The 16,313-nt window shown below is 36.7% G+C and overlaps 1 protein-coding gene across 1 annotated transcript in view; it reads left to right on the top strand.

Moving 5' to 3' along the window:
* Positions 1 to 203: 203 nt before the first annotated feature.
* HERC1 (HECT and RLD domain containing E3 ubiquitin protein ligase family member 1) overlaps positions 204 to 16,313 on the top strand; it is a gene marked incomplete at its 5' end in the record, with an annotated part of 85,426 nt that continues 69,316 nt past the window's right edge. The window contains 13 exons of the mRNA XM_082005376.1: positions 204 to 1,133; positions 2,658 to 2,753; positions 3,080 to 3,274; positions 4,949 to 5,260; positions 5,579 to 5,675; positions 7,315 to 7,458; positions 8,917 to 9,044; positions 9,933 to 10,077; positions 10,171 to 10,342; positions 11,509 to 11,643; positions 13,410 to 13,575; positions 14,165 to 14,290; positions 15,528 to 15,749. Of these exons, the coding sequence (XP_081861502.1) occupies positions 204 to 1,133; positions 2,658 to 2,753; positions 3,080 to 3,274; positions 4,949 to 5,260; positions 5,579 to 5,675; positions 7,315 to 7,458; positions 8,917 to 9,044; positions 9,933 to 10,077; positions 10,171 to 10,342; positions 11,509 to 11,643; positions 13,410 to 13,575; positions 14,165 to 14,290; positions 15,528 to 15,749 (2,868 nt within the window). The remainder of the gene's footprint in view (positions 1,134 to 2,657; positions 2,754 to 3,079; positions 3,275 to 4,948; positions 5,261 to 5,578; positions 5,676 to 7,314; positions 7,459 to 8,916; positions 9,045 to 9,932; positions 10,078 to 10,170; positions 10,343 to 11,508; positions 11,644 to 13,409; positions 13,576 to 14,164; positions 14,291 to 15,527; positions 15,750 to 16,313) is intronic.

Below are 16,313 nucleotides of genomic sequence, written 5' to 3'. Positions count from 1 at the left end.
GATCTGAATTCCAGTTTGCAGCACTTACGTAGGTAAAATGGTGGAACTCTGGTAATTCTTCGTGAGCAATCTTTTGCTACTTGCTTTCTTAAAGGATTATTAGGATTTGTCCTACTGTGAGTACTGAGTACTGTAGATAATACTGCACACCTGTTTACAGGTTTTTTTCATCTTCAGGACTGATGGCAAAGGATTAAACCAACATGGCAGCTATGGTCCCACCTGTGAAGCTGAAATGGCTTGAACATCTAAACAGCTCCTGGATCACAGAAGACAGTGAATCTATTGCAACAAGGGAGGGAGTTTCTATCTTGTACGCTAAGTTAGTCAGCAATAAAGAAGTAGTGCCATTGCCCCAGCAGGTTCTGTGCCTCAAAGGACCTCAGTTACCAGATTTTGAGCGGGAATCACTATCTAGTGATGAACAGGACCACTACTTGGATGCACTTCTTAGCAGCCAGCTGGCACTGGCGAAGATGGTATGCTCAGACTCTCCATTTGCTGGAGCGCTTCGAAAACGTCTCCTTGTGTTGCAGCGTGTCTTCTATGCACTTTCTAATAAGTATCATGATAAGGGTAAGGTGAAACAACAACAGCATTCACCGGAGAGCAGTTCTGGATCAACAGATGTGCATTCTGTCAGTGAACGTCCTAGATCAAGTACAGATGCACTCATAGAAATGGGGGTTCGGACTGGATTAAGCTTGTTATTTGCGCTGCTAAGACAAAGTTGGATGATGCCCACATCAGGTCCTGGCCTCAGTCTTTGCAATGATGTTATCCATACTGCAATAGAAGTCGTGAGCTCTTTACCACCTTTATCATTAGCAAATGAAAGCAAGATTCCACCAATGGGGTTGGACTGTTTATCACAAGTAACAACATTTCTTAAAGGAGTAACAATTCCAAACTCTGGGGCAGACACTTTAGGTCGTAGATTAGCTTCTGAATTGCTTCTTGGTTTGGCTGCCCAGCGAGGTTCCTTGCGATATCTTCTTGAATGGATAGAAATGGCTTTAGGTGCTTCAGCTGTAGTAAACACCATGGAGAAAACCAAGTTGCTACAAAGTCCAGAAGGGATGATCAGCTTTGACTGCTTTATGAGTATATTAACACAGATGCGACGATCTTTGGTAGGTATACCAGCTTTGATTTTTCTACCTTGCAAATGTAGTTGCATTCTTAATTTTAAGTAGTTTCTCAACACTGAATGCCAGTTTGATGAATAGATTGCTTAATAATGTTGAAAAGGGCTTTTTTTTGTGAAATATTTTTTTCGGTATTTACTTTGTTACCACCATCTCTTTCTCTTCCTCCCTGCCCACCCATTTCCTCATAGGTAAAGGAGATGAAACAGCAAAGCAATCCCTGTGGTTTTCACTTTTGCCATTATGCTCTAACTTCAGGAAAAGAATCAAGAATGTACTTTGGTCCACTTGCACTTTACATTTCAGATCACAGCAAAAAAAAGTCAGTGTGGAACTGTTTTTAAGGCTTGCTTTGCTGAATTTGCTTAGAATTCAGAGTTTTGCAATATGCCTGTTCAAAGTTCCTGTTCAAAGTTATTTATGCTGGGCATTCCTGCAGTCCAATTACTCTGCCTATACGTATTTGAAGGAGTGAGATGTTTAGTATTTTTGCTACTGCTCAGAAATTAATGTGATAAGAAAGTGAGCAAAATTGTTTGGAAGTATGGCACACTGCTTTGTATGTTGAGTACTTATTTCTGGTCCTAGATGAATATTCTTTTTAAAGCTAAGAAATTATTGCACAAGGTGCTATCAGAAGCTGTGGCAAGCTTTTTCCTCACATGCTCAGACTGAAACAGGGAAGGACCTTTTCCCTGAAGTGATCATTCTTTTCTCTCTTACCAGGCTTGTAATGCTTGCTAATAAACATGAATTTTAAAAACTAAAAAAATTAAAGAATGGGGACCATGAGAAGAGCATGGCAGTGGCAGGATCTGAATTGGACTGAGTGGCCTGATGGGCAACTTTATTTGTTGTTGGTTTTGGACTAGATATAAAATTAGAGACCAAAATGTGGAAGATATGTAAACACAAAAATAATCATAGAATCATAGAATGGTTTGGGTTGGAAGGGACCTCTAGAGGCCATCTAGTCCAGCCCCCCCTGCAGTGAGCAGGGACATCTTCAACCTTCAACTAGATCAGGTTGCTCAGAGCCCTGTCCAGCCTGGCCTGGATTGTTTCCAGGGATGGGGTATCTACCACGTCTCTGGGCAGCCTGTGCCAGTGTTTCACCACCTTCATTGTGAAGAATTTCTTCCTTATGTCTAGTCTAAATCTACCCGCTTTTAGTTTAAAACCATTACCCCTTGTCCTGCTGCTACAGGCCCTGCTAAAAAGTCTGTCCCCATCTTTCTTATAAGCCCCCTTTAAATACTGAAAGGCTGCAGTAAGGTCTCCCTGGGTGAATAAATAAGAAAGTTTAACTAGCACTTGTCACATTTTTGTTATCTTGAAGTGTATGCAGATATTGCAGCTCGGGGAGAAAGATAGTTTACTGATGCTTCTAGAAAGAGCTTTTAATTTTGCTTAACTGTAGGAACAAATCCCTAATGTATTTTGTACAGGTGCACTGTTGCTGAATGGAAGTATTTTTCTCACTATAACATTTAAAATTTAAAATTGTAGGGATCATCTGCTGATCGAAGTCAATGGAGAGAGCCAACAAGAACGTCTGATGGCTTATGTTCTCTTTATGAGGCAGCTCTGTGTTTATTTGAAGAGGTATGTCTTGAAAGGAACCTTGACTTTAAGGTAATTGTAGTTTACTTCTCCCTCGCACGTCTGATAGGTGTGTGCATATGGTATGGTCCAGTCTCTACTGAGTTACTCTGGAGTAGAAGAGGAAGGCAAAAAAGGGTGAAAAACTAAGATGTAGATAAGATGTAGAGAAACAGTACTTTGGGCACATTAATGATATGGTGATGGATGATTTGTGTTTTAGGCAGAGAATCGTGCTGAGGGGAAGTTAAAATTGCATTAAGCAATGTGACTGTATGGAAATAAATGAAAATGATACGGTGTAATAAATCCGTCATTGTAATGTACAGGTTTGTCGAATGGCATCAGACTACTCAAGAACGTGTGCCAGCCCTGACAGCATTCAAACGGGTGATGCTCCCATTGTTTCTGAGACCTGTGAAGTGTATGTTTGGGGTAGCAACAGCAGTCATCAACTGGTAGAAGGAACTCAAGAGAAAATACTTCAACCCAAGCTTGCTCCAAGTTTTTCTGATGCACAGACAGTGAGTCACTTTTATAGTGCTACATTATATAACATTTAACAGCTTCATAGTTATAGTATGAAATTGGAAAATAGTACTTTATTTCTGAGTGTCAAGTTGTAATGAAGGTATGATGCTACAACCTAATCACACAAGTTGTTTTACTGAAAGTATCTCACTACTTTTATTGATGCCTGGAAAAACCATTCTGTTTCTTTTTTAATGAGACACACAGATCAACATCCATGTAACAAGAATGAATGTCTAACTTGCTATGAAATGGATTTGCAGAGATGAATTTGCTGCCTGTAGGCTTTTTTTTTTTCCCCTCTCCTTACTGTTGATTAAAAGGTATCTTAACTACTCAATCTTCTTTTCTATTGCTGGTTTTCACACCAAGGTTGCCTAGTTTAAAAGTCCAAACCAGGCTAACTGCTGGCACAGCAACCTTAATTAGCTTTCTGAAAATCAATATACAGTATGCTCTTTCTGCTCTCAGTCGCAGATTCTGCAGTTGCAACCAAGCATTTCTATTGAGGCGTGACACAGAATAGAATAGTTTGCTTTTCTGTTACTGTATTGGCTTTGCAGTGTTGACTTAAGTAAAAGCATTTTTTTGGTCACTAGACAATTTAGGTACATTTTCTGAAATTGTTTTTATTGACGTCACTGATACTTTTTATATGCCAGTGGACTGCAGGACTGGGCATCTCATAAAGCAAGTTTATGCATTGAAAAACTTTGTTTAAACAAAACACAAATACACAAAGAGTGGCGTGAGTGATCTGAATGAATGAGTTACTCTTTAAATAGTACCGTATGTACACCCATACAACATATTTATGTGTCTTTAAATAGTACTATATATACAGCCATACAACATATTTATGTGATTTCCCACTGGGACAAAGAATTCTGTTTTTAACGTCCACGGATGATCTTTGTAGGATATGTCTATATGAAGAAGTTAATTTACAGTAAATAGGGCTGTCATTGTGCAGTGCACCACCTGCTCTGTGCCGTTTTATGCTGTGGACACGCAGCGCCTTTATGATGCAGATTTGAACCTGCTTTGCACTTAATGGTGTGTTAAGATTCCCGTAGGAAATTACTGCAGGGTTAGTTGGTTTGCTATTTGGTCGTTCTTCAGCTGGGCACTGACTTAAAAACTTTTGGTCTTACTTCTTTAGTGTTCGTATGATTAAAATGCATAGTCTCAAATTTTATGCATGGATTTTTAGCATTTGGCATATTTTTGTAATGTTGCCACTTGGTACTGATTAAAATTAAGCAAAACCTACAGTGCTTTATTAAGCTGTAACTTGTCTTTTTAGTCTTCAGAAATTAAGATACCTTCAAAGACTGTCCATTTCCATCCATGAGTCTTGAAGATCTGAAGGCAGCCTGAGTTCTGTAGTCTGTAGAAGAGATGCAAATAAAAAGTATAGCTTAATCACTGTTTACCTCCTTTACCTCAAGAAAATAGATTTACTCATAAAATAGTTCTCAAGAATTTGAATTTTATTGCTTGCTGAAGTCCAGATTCTCCTGAATTTTTACATTATGTTATATGAAAGGATTATGTAAAGAAACCTGTCATTCTGTTTAAAAATAGAGACTTCTAGACTTGTATGTGAATTTTACATTTAGCTAATCTTTCTTTTTTACTGTTTTAACCTTTGGTTTTTTTTATAGATTGAAGCTGGACAATATTGTACTTTTGTTATTTCTACGGATGGTTCTGTTAGAGCCTGTGGTAAAGGCAGCTATGGGAGACTAGGACTGGGTGACTCCAATAATCAGTCCACATTGAAAAAACTGACTTTTGAGCCTCATAGGTCTATTAAAAAAGTGTCATCTTCTAAAGGATCTGATGGTCACACTTTAGCATTTACAACAGAAGGGGAAGTCTTCAGCTGGGGTGACGGTGACTATGGAAAGCTGGGACATGGAAACAGTTCAACTCAGAAATACCCCAAACTTATTCAGGGTCCTCTGCAAGGAAAGGTATGTTCTGTATAGAAAACCTATTTCTGTTCTGTTCAGTTGTGGTGATGTGTAAAATTTGAAATGCATAAATTTTAAGAAAAAGTTCTGTGTTTTATCTGAACTTGTCTTTGAAGCTGGATCTGCTTTCAGCAAAGCACTGAAACTTCTGGTTGCCTTTAGGCATGTGATTTGGACAACGACATTGTCAGTAAGCCGTCTCATAGTCTTAAGAGTAAAACTTGCTCAGACTGCTTCTGAAACTTGATTCTCGTAAGCTTTCAAACTTCCTACTCAATTTGTGTAAAAACTTGGTTTTTATTTTTGCATGTAATGTAGGTTGTTGTATGTGTATCAGCTGGATACAGACATAGCGCTGCTGTTACAGAAGATGGAGAGCTATATACCTGGGGAGAAGGAGACTTCGGAAGATTAGGTAATTTTAAAATTTCACAAGATGCTTTTGGAAAAATTCCTGTGTCTGGTAATGATACTGTACATGCATTTGCTTTGTTTACTATCTGTCTCTTGTAAATGCACATACACATGTGTATACATACATATCCATATACAATACACATACACAGGTGTGTGTATATATAGGTGATTGTATTAAAACTAGTGCAGAGGCTCGTGAAAGATTTTAATACAGTTAATTTTACAAAGTTGGGGGGTTTTTTAATTTTTCTTTCCAGGAAAAGTTTCCTTTATTCATTCATAAGACTATATATGATTGCCACTGACACTTAAATGTAAACAGCAGACGTTTTAAATAAACTGGAATTCTAGATAAACATGATCTAGTGATGGTAGGATATTTCTTTGCACAGTCATGAACAGTTGGCTAATAATATCAATGGTCTGATTCTAATGTGATGCTAGTAAGGATACTTGACATGAAGTTTGCCAGGTTTAATGACCTTTTACTGTAATACATCTAAAAAGTTAAATTTAACTGAAATGAAAAACCCAGTATTTCTGTTTGCCTAGAGTTCACTTGTCTGTTTCATAATCTTTGCTGTACAGACTGTATGCCTAGTGGAAAACCACCCTTCTCAAGCAGGTTCAGTTGAACCAACAGATTTTGCGTAGAAAATTTGTTCAAGTTGGGCTTTAGTTCCTTATGCTGTCTTTGCTTCGAATTGCCAAGTGGAGGGGTGAAGACAAGTAAATGATGGGCAGAAGCCGAGGACAGTGTTTTACAACTTAAACTGTCACAGATTTTCAAGGTCATCAGCAGAAGTGCTGGGCCTATCCGTGCTGTTAAGAAAAGAACACTTGGTTAGAGGTTTAACCTACAATTTTGAGGGGAATTGTGGAATGTTTTTATTGAGTTTTAGCTTAACGTGGGGTTTTTATGTGCTTTGGGGAGCTTGGAGTGTGCAATGGTGAGTTCCAGTGCGCAGCTAAAAAGAGGCATTTAGTTAGGTCATAGTCATTTGTTCATACTTAATCAGTTATGGGTACCATGTAACATTCTTTTCTCTCTGGTCCCCATTTTTCCTTCCGTATCTGCAGAATTTCTGTAGTTCATTAGGCATGCAACTCATGCTTATTATGAAGTAGGTGGTACTGTAATGTATTTGGCTTCTGCAGAAAGGACCAGTTAGAACTGCGACTGTCTACAACTAGCTAGTTTGCTGGTTTTATTTGTCTGTGCGATATGTATGCTTGTATTGACAGTAGTAAGAGTGTGCCCTTATTTTAGCTTCCTTGTGCAGTTTAGGCTACCTGCTGTCCAGTATCAGGAAGTATAGCTACCTAACAAACTAGTACTAAAGACAATTGTACTAGTAATTCTTTTTATGTCTTTTAAACTAGGTAGAAGATAGTCCTATGATTTAGTAGGGTATGAACAAGTGTTCTGCAGTACATCTTAAAAAAATGAGATGTTTGTTAACCTTACTACAGATCTCTCCCAAAGCTTACTATAAGTCTTTCCAAAAAGTGGGCAGAAATTATCATTTGTGATGATTACAATGTATATGGGTTTTGCAAAATCTTACTGCAATTACAAACCATAACTAGAACTTAAATCTTCACAAAAAGAAAATACATTTTTCTTTCTTCCTTAGGTCATGGTGACAGCAACAGCCGCAACATTCCAACTTTAGTAAAAGATATTAGCAATGTAGGAGAGGTTTCCTGTGGCAGTTCACACACAATAGCTCTGTCCAAAGATGGGAGAACAGTATGGTCATTTGGAGGAGGAGATAATGGTAGGTAAACCTAAAATTTTGGTAGCAATTTTCATAGTATTACATCTACCTCGTAGCCTCAGTACTCCTTGCAGTTTGTTTTTGGTTTTTTTTTTTTTGTCATTTGATACCTGTTCAAGAAAAGGATTTTAGTAAAATCTAAATGCACTATTTGAAGTTTAACAGCAGAATTGTAGACTTTTAAAGAACAATTGTCAGAAGGGAGAGGGGTTTCATAGAGCAGAAAGCTCAATGAATGCATTAAAAAATTCTGGAAAAAAATGCTTTGCTGATAACTTTCAAATAAACTCACTCGTTAGGTATGGCAATAACTTCATGTACTGGAAACTGTTGCATTCAGAAATGAAGGTCTTCTAACCCTCGTTGCCAGTAGGTGCTTTTGTCAAACACAGATTCATTCTCTTCCTGTTATTACCGTATTTAGCTGAATTTGGTTGTGCTGCTAGATAAAAATTAAAACTCAGATTAAAATTGCTGTATTACTGCTTCCTAGCCTAGTGTGAGAAGAGAGGAAAATGCAGACTACAGAAATCTCATAATCAAATTGTTGGTTAATAGAACTGGGTAGGAATTTGAATTTAATTTGAAAGCTAGCTCTGACGTGAACATACAGAATTGCTTCCCCTCTTTTGTCTCCCTCTTTTTGTCATTTCAGTTGAAAAATCAATTTTTAACAGGACAGGCATCTTAACCTTCTCGAAGTATTGGAGTTTGCTCTTCTGTTTCAGTAAATTTTAAACAGTGTGGCTTTTGGGTATTAATAATGTGGTACTAAAATACTGTTGTAGGAAAGCTAAAACAACATGAATCAAAGCATAACCTTTGTAGAAATTATCAGTCTTGGTAATATACTTCACGTTTGATTCTTGTTTTTCTCCTTCCTTTTGAGGAATGTTTTTCTGTCAACACACTGACATGGTCTAGTGACTGTCCTTGTTTTTGAGGTCATTGCTTGAAAATGGTGAAGTTGTGGAGATGAATAGCTGTTTTCAAGAGAAACTGAAAAGAAGAATAAGGGAATAAAAATATTAATGTTTACACAGATGCACACAGCTGTTAGGGGAAAAAAAGTGGAGAAAAGTTGGTTTTTTTTCAAGTCACTTTATAAAGTAATCTTTTTTTTGTTTTGTTTTTTTTTTTTTTTTTTTTTTTGCCAAATGTGACAAGGTTTAATGCTTTGGAAGGCTTTAGTAATTGAACAGCAGGCAATGAATAGTGTAGATACATGGAATTAATATTTCAATTTTTAATTATGCTACAGTAAATATATGTTTGCTGAAGTCTGTAATTCCTGCAATTGAAAGAAGATAGGTTTTATAAAAATTGTAATATGTTTTAATTTTAAAAAATACACTCACATGTTTTTTGGAAATCCAAAAAGAATTCTTTTTGGGTTCTTCTAACTGTCGTACTTTATGTATTGAAAATACTTTCCACTTGTGTTTCCTCCTTTTATAGGCAAACTTGGTCATGGTGATACAAACAGAGTATATAAACCTAAAGTTATAGAGGCCTTGCAAGGAATGTTTATTCGAAAGGTTTGTGCTGGGAGCCAGTCTTCACTTGCCTTGACATCAACAGGGCAGGTAGGCAAAAATAAGTTTTCATTCAAATGATGAGAATTGGTGAAGATGTTGAGGGTTCATTATTTCAGCATTTATTATTTTGACTGCAGAGAAAATATTCGACTAGTACTTAAATATCAGTAAAGTTCTTGATTAGAGAATGACTGAAGTACTGAGACCCTACTGCGCTAGGGTAATTCAAAAGAAATTTGAAGACTCATGTAAAAGTACACTTTTCAAGAGTCTTGCTTAGCCACAGAAGATTAATTATTTTTAGGTTAATAAACATAACCAGTGCAAAATCAAATTGGATTCAGGAAGTAAAGTCGGTTCTGGAAGCAAAAAGCAGTGAAATGCTTGTAATTTTTAATGCATTAACCAACTCTCAGGTGGTTAAGTGATTTAATAGGTTTTTTTAAATGTATGTGTATTTTAGAATACAGGCGTTAACTGAAAGTTTTATTTCTAATCTGAAAAATCGCAGGAGAGCTTGGAGATAAACGTTTAAGTGGTAAATGAGGGCCCTTACTGGCATGATACGTATACATGCAATACAATAAGCATTTCTACGCATGTAACCTAACTGACCTCCTACCCTTACCCTACTGTCATTCAGTGGCAGTGGGTTTTTAAAATACGGATTAGGAACGTTGACATTTACTATAGCAGTTTCTTTTCTTGCAGCAAGCCTCCCCCATTGATGTGCTCTGTGGTCAGTGATCTGAGTGGTTAAGGGGGAAGAAATGTAGATTGCATGAAATGTACGTTAGAGTCATGAAAGTACTGTGCATGTTTTGTTGAAAGCGTAATTGCAATTATTGTGCAAGTGGCTATCTGGTATTCTGTTTGTTCATGGTCACCAGCAATACAAATTTGTCGTGCTGATATTTTGTGGTTTGTTGTCTCTAGGTTTATGCGTGGGGCTGCGGTGCGTGCCTTGGCTGTGGCTCTTCAGAAGCAACTGCTCTCAGACCCAAGCTTATTGAAGAATTGGCTGCTACCAGAATAGTTGATATTTCGATTGGTGACAGTCACTGTTTGGCACTTTCTCATGGTAAAAAGAATACGGTGTAAAAATACATAATCCTCCTCTTGATCAAAAGCAATTGTATCTCAGTTTTGTTTTCTACTTTATTTATGTTTATAGATAATGAAGTTTATGCTTGGGGTAACAATTCAATGGGACAGTGTGGTCAGGGAAACTCTACTGGTCCCATTACTAAACCGAAGAAAGTAAGTGGTTTAGATGGAGTTGCAATTCAACAAATCTCAGCAGGAACATCCCATAGCCTTGCCTGGACAGCTCTTCCAAGGGACAGGTAACAGTGACATTGGGGGACAGGTATAAATTTTTGTCCAAGTCCACTTTGGGATATATTTAACTCTTTCCTGAAGGTGTTAACCATTCATGCATTTCGGGTATTCTGCTTGTAATGTTTCGGACTGGGGAGTCTGTTATTCTCTCTTCTTCTCTGTTCTTCTCTTTCTCTTCCTCTCTTTCCTCCTCTTCTCTTCTTTTGTCTTTTTAAACTGTTGCAGATTACAAGTGAAAATACAGCAGCACCAAGGATTTGGATAGTAGTTCTTTGTATATGAAGATTTCTGACCTGCTGTTAGACAAAAATTAGCCCTATTTGTCAATACAAAAATTGACAAGTTAGCAGTAGGAGGAGAAACAACTCAGGGTTTTTTTTGGTGCTTCTGACAGGATTTTTTTATGTCTTAGGCAGTTTCCTTTAGCGTAACAAGGAGTAGACTAAGCACAAGACTTTGGGGAAGTGGGGAAGTTTAGACAAATTAGTTATGTGGATTTAAACATCTTAACAAATTTCTGGATGGTTACATGTTAACCTAAACTAAAAAGAGGTACCTAAATAAATAATTTGGTTATTACTATATAATAACTGAAATAGTGCTTTGTTACAGCAAAGACATGAGCAAATGATTGAACTGAACCAGTAAACTTCAGATTTATACATGGACTAACACAAAGGAATAAAAAAACTTAATACTTGGAAAATTTTTCAGGAAGAATTTCAAACGCCCTTAAAGGAAGGAATGTTTTAAAGGAAGCTATCTTAGAAAAATCAATTAAGAAAATAGTGAGACTCAAATAACACTAAGTGGTACTATCCCTTTTGAATTCTCCCTACGTTGTATCAAAGTCTCTTTATAATGTGTCATTTGTGCTAAAAATAGCTTTGAGTACTGGTCAGCTTTTGCATGAATCAGATTAAATACATATGGCTTTATGGCGTTGTAGGTAAAATAAATAAAAGAGTGTTTGATTTGTAAAGAACTTTACAGAAAAGAGAGCAGAAAATACCTTCAAGGATCAGGGAGTTAGTCTGCTTCTATCATATTAGTTTTTTCTGAGGAAAAAAATTGGTTCGGTCAAGTGTGTACTCAGTCTGCTTAAACTGTTAATTTTTTAAAATAGTTAGAATATTTTCAGTAATTAACTAACTTTGATGTTTGGTTCCAGGCAAGTTGTGGCATGGCACAGACCCTATTGTGTAGACCTTGAAGAAAGTACCTTTTCACATCTTCGTTCTTTTCTTGAGCGCTACTGTGACAAAATTAACAGTGAAATTCCCCCTCTTCCTTTTCCTTCGTCAAGGTATACACAGCATATGCATGCTACAGATTTTTACAGCGTTTTTTCTTTACAGCAGTGATGCGTGGCTTAGTCCTGGTTAGTCTTTTCTTTAACAAGCATAACTCTAGTTTATTTACTTGTTCAGGTGCTGTTGTTTGTTTGTATAACGTAGGAGCTTTTCAGTGCCTCAAATGTAGCAGGATCTTTTGTCTGGAATTCCTTTTAACTAAGCACTGAATTAAATATTTTCTTTGAGAGTTACCATTTAAAACACATTTTTCTATATAGTTGAAATGCATTTACTATTTCTGCACATGATTTCTGCTTTGCAAGTTCTTCCTCCTGTAGCCAGTTTGAGCAGATGCTTACTGACTCTAATCTACTGATAAGCTTAGGCAAAAAAACCCTCGTCAAGTGATAATTTATCAATCCATACATTCAGTTATTGACAAACAGATGTATGATGCTCAGACGAAGGAGATGTATAGTTGCCATTGTGTTCTGACTTGGGATCAGTGCTCTGATAATACTGTGTTTCTGTCTAAGGAATTAGGATATTTTTCTACAAGCATTTTTAGCACATGAGGGTGTGCTGTTTCCTTCTTACAGCTCAGGGTCTCTGGTCACCTCTGGAGAAACAGAATGCGTGAAAGACTTTTTTAAAGGTCACGTATGGCTCTGTTATTCAGGTTATGTCAAGTAGTGTAACTGGTTTCTATCTGAATGAACAAAATGGAGAAAGGCAGTTCAGTTTTGTCAGGAACTGATTTGCCGATGAAACTTTGTAATGAGACATAGTATGACAGTTACAGCAGCTTGCTTCTAATACAGGCAGGGGTTAGTAGTGGACAATTTGGGATATTTCATGGTCAGTTCTATGTGTGGGTTTTTGGGGGGGGGGTGTTTTGGATTTTTTTTTTTTTTCCTAAGATACTCCATTAGTTTTCAAAATGCAAGCTGCTTCTCATGAATGAGAGATTCCTAGACATGAAATGTCACTTAGGTTTGAACTATATATGCAAGAAGCATTTTCCTTGCTTTGGATTTGTGGAGCCTTTATGCATTTCCACAAATTTGTGTTTTCTGGAACGTGCTCCAGAAAATGAAATGCAACAAAACTAAGCCTATCTTGATTGTTCCATGTTGACTACCAACAGCCATTTTGACTAAAATCAGTAATTGTTATTAACAGCTTCCAGATTTGAGTCTTTTCACCAAAGGTGATGTTTTAAGTGTACTGGTATAAAATACCAAAGCATGAATGTTTCCTCACTGATGTTTGCAAAAAGCTCTATAAATATCAAAGATCCTCATGAATCTTTTTTTCCTTGCTACAAAGATTTTCAAAAGTTTTCTAAGAAGACTAGAAATTAACATCCTGACTTCTCATTTTTAATCCTGTTGTTGTACACCTAAAACCTCTGAGAGTATATTACATTTGTTACTTCTTAAAGGATCTGTTTTTCCCTTTGTGAGGAATATATGTGTCTATTTGTGTATTTTGTGATGATTTTGCCTCCTAATTCATGGGACTGCTTTTCTAAACTGAATGCCTCTTGGAATGATTGTCCACAAAGACACTTTTCTCTATTCTAGTTTTGTTTTTTGTTCTTTTAAGCTGATTGGTGGTAGGTTTTCAGAGGACTTCCTGTAAAGTCCTAGCTGTAGTTTACTTACCTTTCTGGTATGCAAAATCAGGCGGGAGTTAAAAGCATAGTGCAGAAATAAGTAAAAGAGAGTAAGGCTAATAATAGAAGAGATTAACAGGGATGTATTTCTTTTTGCAGGGAACATCACAATTTTCTTAAATTGTGTTTGAAGCTGCTTTCTAATCATCTTGCACTTGCCCTGGCTGGAGGTGTAGCTACTAGCATTCTTGGCCGGCAAGCTGGTCCTCTTCGAAATTTGTTGTTCAGGCTGATGGACTCTTCTGTCCCTGATGAAATTCAGGAAGTAAGTAACGCTTTTTTGTTTACAAGTGAAAATTCTACTACTCTCCTTTTTTTCCTTGACTGTGTGACTAGAGACTTAGGTGACTTTCTGAACTCGGCACTCTGAACTCAATTCTGACTTACCAGTTTTAGTCATTAAAGTTGAAAAGTTTAATCACCAATACTGTTTTATGATCTGAAAGCAGAGGAGAATGTTTGCATAAGAATTTAAAAAAGCTCATTTATTTTGTAACATTTTAATTATTACTGCTTGTAATAATGAGCCTAAAATGTTAATTTTGTGGATTGAGTAACTAACTTACTCGAGTAACTTCTCCTAAGATGCCAGTCTTACAGGACAGAGCAACTTAGGAAGAATTTTTAATTGTTTTGACAATATGTTGGTCTCATTTCACTCCTCCAGTGTACCGCATATCTTTGCATCACAGAATAAAAGATTAATGTGCTATTGTGTGATACAATTGTGATGTTAAGTGAAATTAAGTGGATGTTTTGGATATATCATATGTGATGTACTGTATTTTTTAACGATACAGTTGAGTTGATGCTTCTCCCCACTAAAAAAGTATTTTCTGCTAATCTAATTTTAGGTGGTAATCGAGACTCTCTCAGTAGGAGCAACTATGCTGCTTCCTCCATTACGAGAGAGAATGGAATTGCTACATTCTCTTCTACCCCAAGGTCCTGATAGATGGGAAAGCTTGTCAAAAGGACAGGTAAGGTGAAGTAAAAATGTGCTGTGCTTTGAAAGCAGTTGTGGTTTGTGGGTTTTTTTTTTTTTTTTTTTTGCTAGAACATACTGAACAGTGAGGTGAGCCTGATTTGCAGAGTGCAAGCACGTTACCGATGAAATCTAGTGCAAAGCCCAACCTAACAAAATCTGTAGGTAGCCACTAAATCAGAATCTAATTGAGGTAGGGAGCACTACATGTTTTCTCACATGAAGCTTGACTATAGAAAGGTTAGGAATTGCTGTGTTAGGGTATCTAGACAAGTTCAAAGATTAGGTATTTTTGAATACTAGCCTGATTTAACAAGTCTTGGTAACTATTTTCTAGGAAGAATACTTGTATAATGCTTTTCCTACATGGATTTCACTCTGCTTTGTAAAGATGACTGGGATGTTACCTTATTTTTTTTCCCTTGAATGTAAAGAAAAGGAATTAATGCAAGATAGGAGACTTGCGAGTATCCTACAGATAGCAAGAAAGAAATTCAAGGAATATTTGTTCCTGCCTTTGAGGTCAGTAGGGACTGAAGCTTCAGCAGTAGTCTCAGATTAAAAAATGAGACACAATAATATTCAATTCTGTATACATAGGATCCTGGTCAAATCCCTTATTTTATACACTGGAATAGACTGGTTTACACTGATACTGAAACTGTGAAGAAGAGTCTTCTGATTCTAAGTTTTTAAAGATTTCTGAAGATCAGTACTGGTACAAACTAAAAGCCCTGACAGTTACTAGGGTAGAACAAGTTTAGGTTTTTCAGGATTCGTAACCAGCAACAGTGGGGAACAATACTGAAATTGGAGATCATTACTCTGCATCTTCCACCTCCCTTGGTCTGTTGTATGCTTGTCCTGCTTTTTACCTTTTTTCTTTTTCCTGTATATGGATTAGGATAATTGCTCCTCTTTGCCCCCCAAATAATCAGGTAACTAGAACAAACTGGAGAAAACATTTGGTCCAGTGTCTAATATCTCTCTCTTAATCTCAGATTTTTACTAGGTACGGTCATCTAATTTGATATATTTATCGGTTCTCTAATACTATAAATCTGCAGAAAAAACTGTTTGGATTTTTTTTTTGTAAAGTCCTCCAGCTTATTTTCATGTCTCATTAGAATATTTTTTATTGCATAGCTATGCCTGATGCTTTTTTCTTCTCAGCTTGTTATTTTATCTTCACTAACAAACAGTGTTTCTTGTGTCTGAACATTTTTCGTTAGAGAATGCAACTGGATATTATTCTGACAAGCTTGCAGGATCACACCCATGTAGCTTCCCTGCTCGGCTATAGCTCACCATCTGATGCCACAGAAACTTCCTCATTATGTATCAGCTATGCAAATCTCTCCGATCAAACATACGCTGTCCAGAGCAGTCATCCGGATACTCATCTAGCTGAAATCTTAATGAAGACTCTTCTAAGAAATTTGGGATTTTATACAGTATGTATAGGCCCATATTTATTTATTTAGTTTTTAAATGGTAATGAATTTTGAATACTTAAGCTTAAACGTTTTTTCCCCACTTTCAGAAAACGGTGCTTTTTTTGTTTATCTAAAGTAGCAGTGCCATATGTATTTGTCCTGAAGTGGACTAAAACCAGTTAAATCACCTCTAAGATTATGGTTCTGATGTTACTATAGTAGTATTTAAAGTTTAACTTGGCTTATGTAAATGTAGATGGTTTCATATCAGACTAAAGTATTTTATTGCTCGCTCTTTGGCTTCAAAATTTTTTGGAAGCTAGAATGTAACACGTCAAGTGAGTAGATTGTATGGAACTCTCTTTGTCAGTATAACCTCAGCCACCAGAGAAAGATACATAGACACCGGGAACGTGAATCTGTTTAATTAACTTCACTAGGGTAACTACGTTATAAATAGTTCAGCAAATACAGGTCAGCCATCTTATCATACATAACGTGTCAAACAGATTGTTGTTTGTAGCTGTATAACAGTAGAGGCTGATGAAAAGTTACGGGAAGCATAAGAGCAAGTAACTGACT

This window comes from Phaethon aethereus, assembly GCF_964289735.1.
Source record: "Phaethon aethereus genome assembly, chromosome: 12".
NCBI lineage: Eukaryota > Metazoa > Chordata > Aves > Phaethontiformes > Phaethontidae > Phaethon > Phaethon aethereus.
The sequence above is the reverse complement of the archived record's forward strand: the minus strand, read 5'-3'. Positions and strand labels throughout refer to the sequence as shown.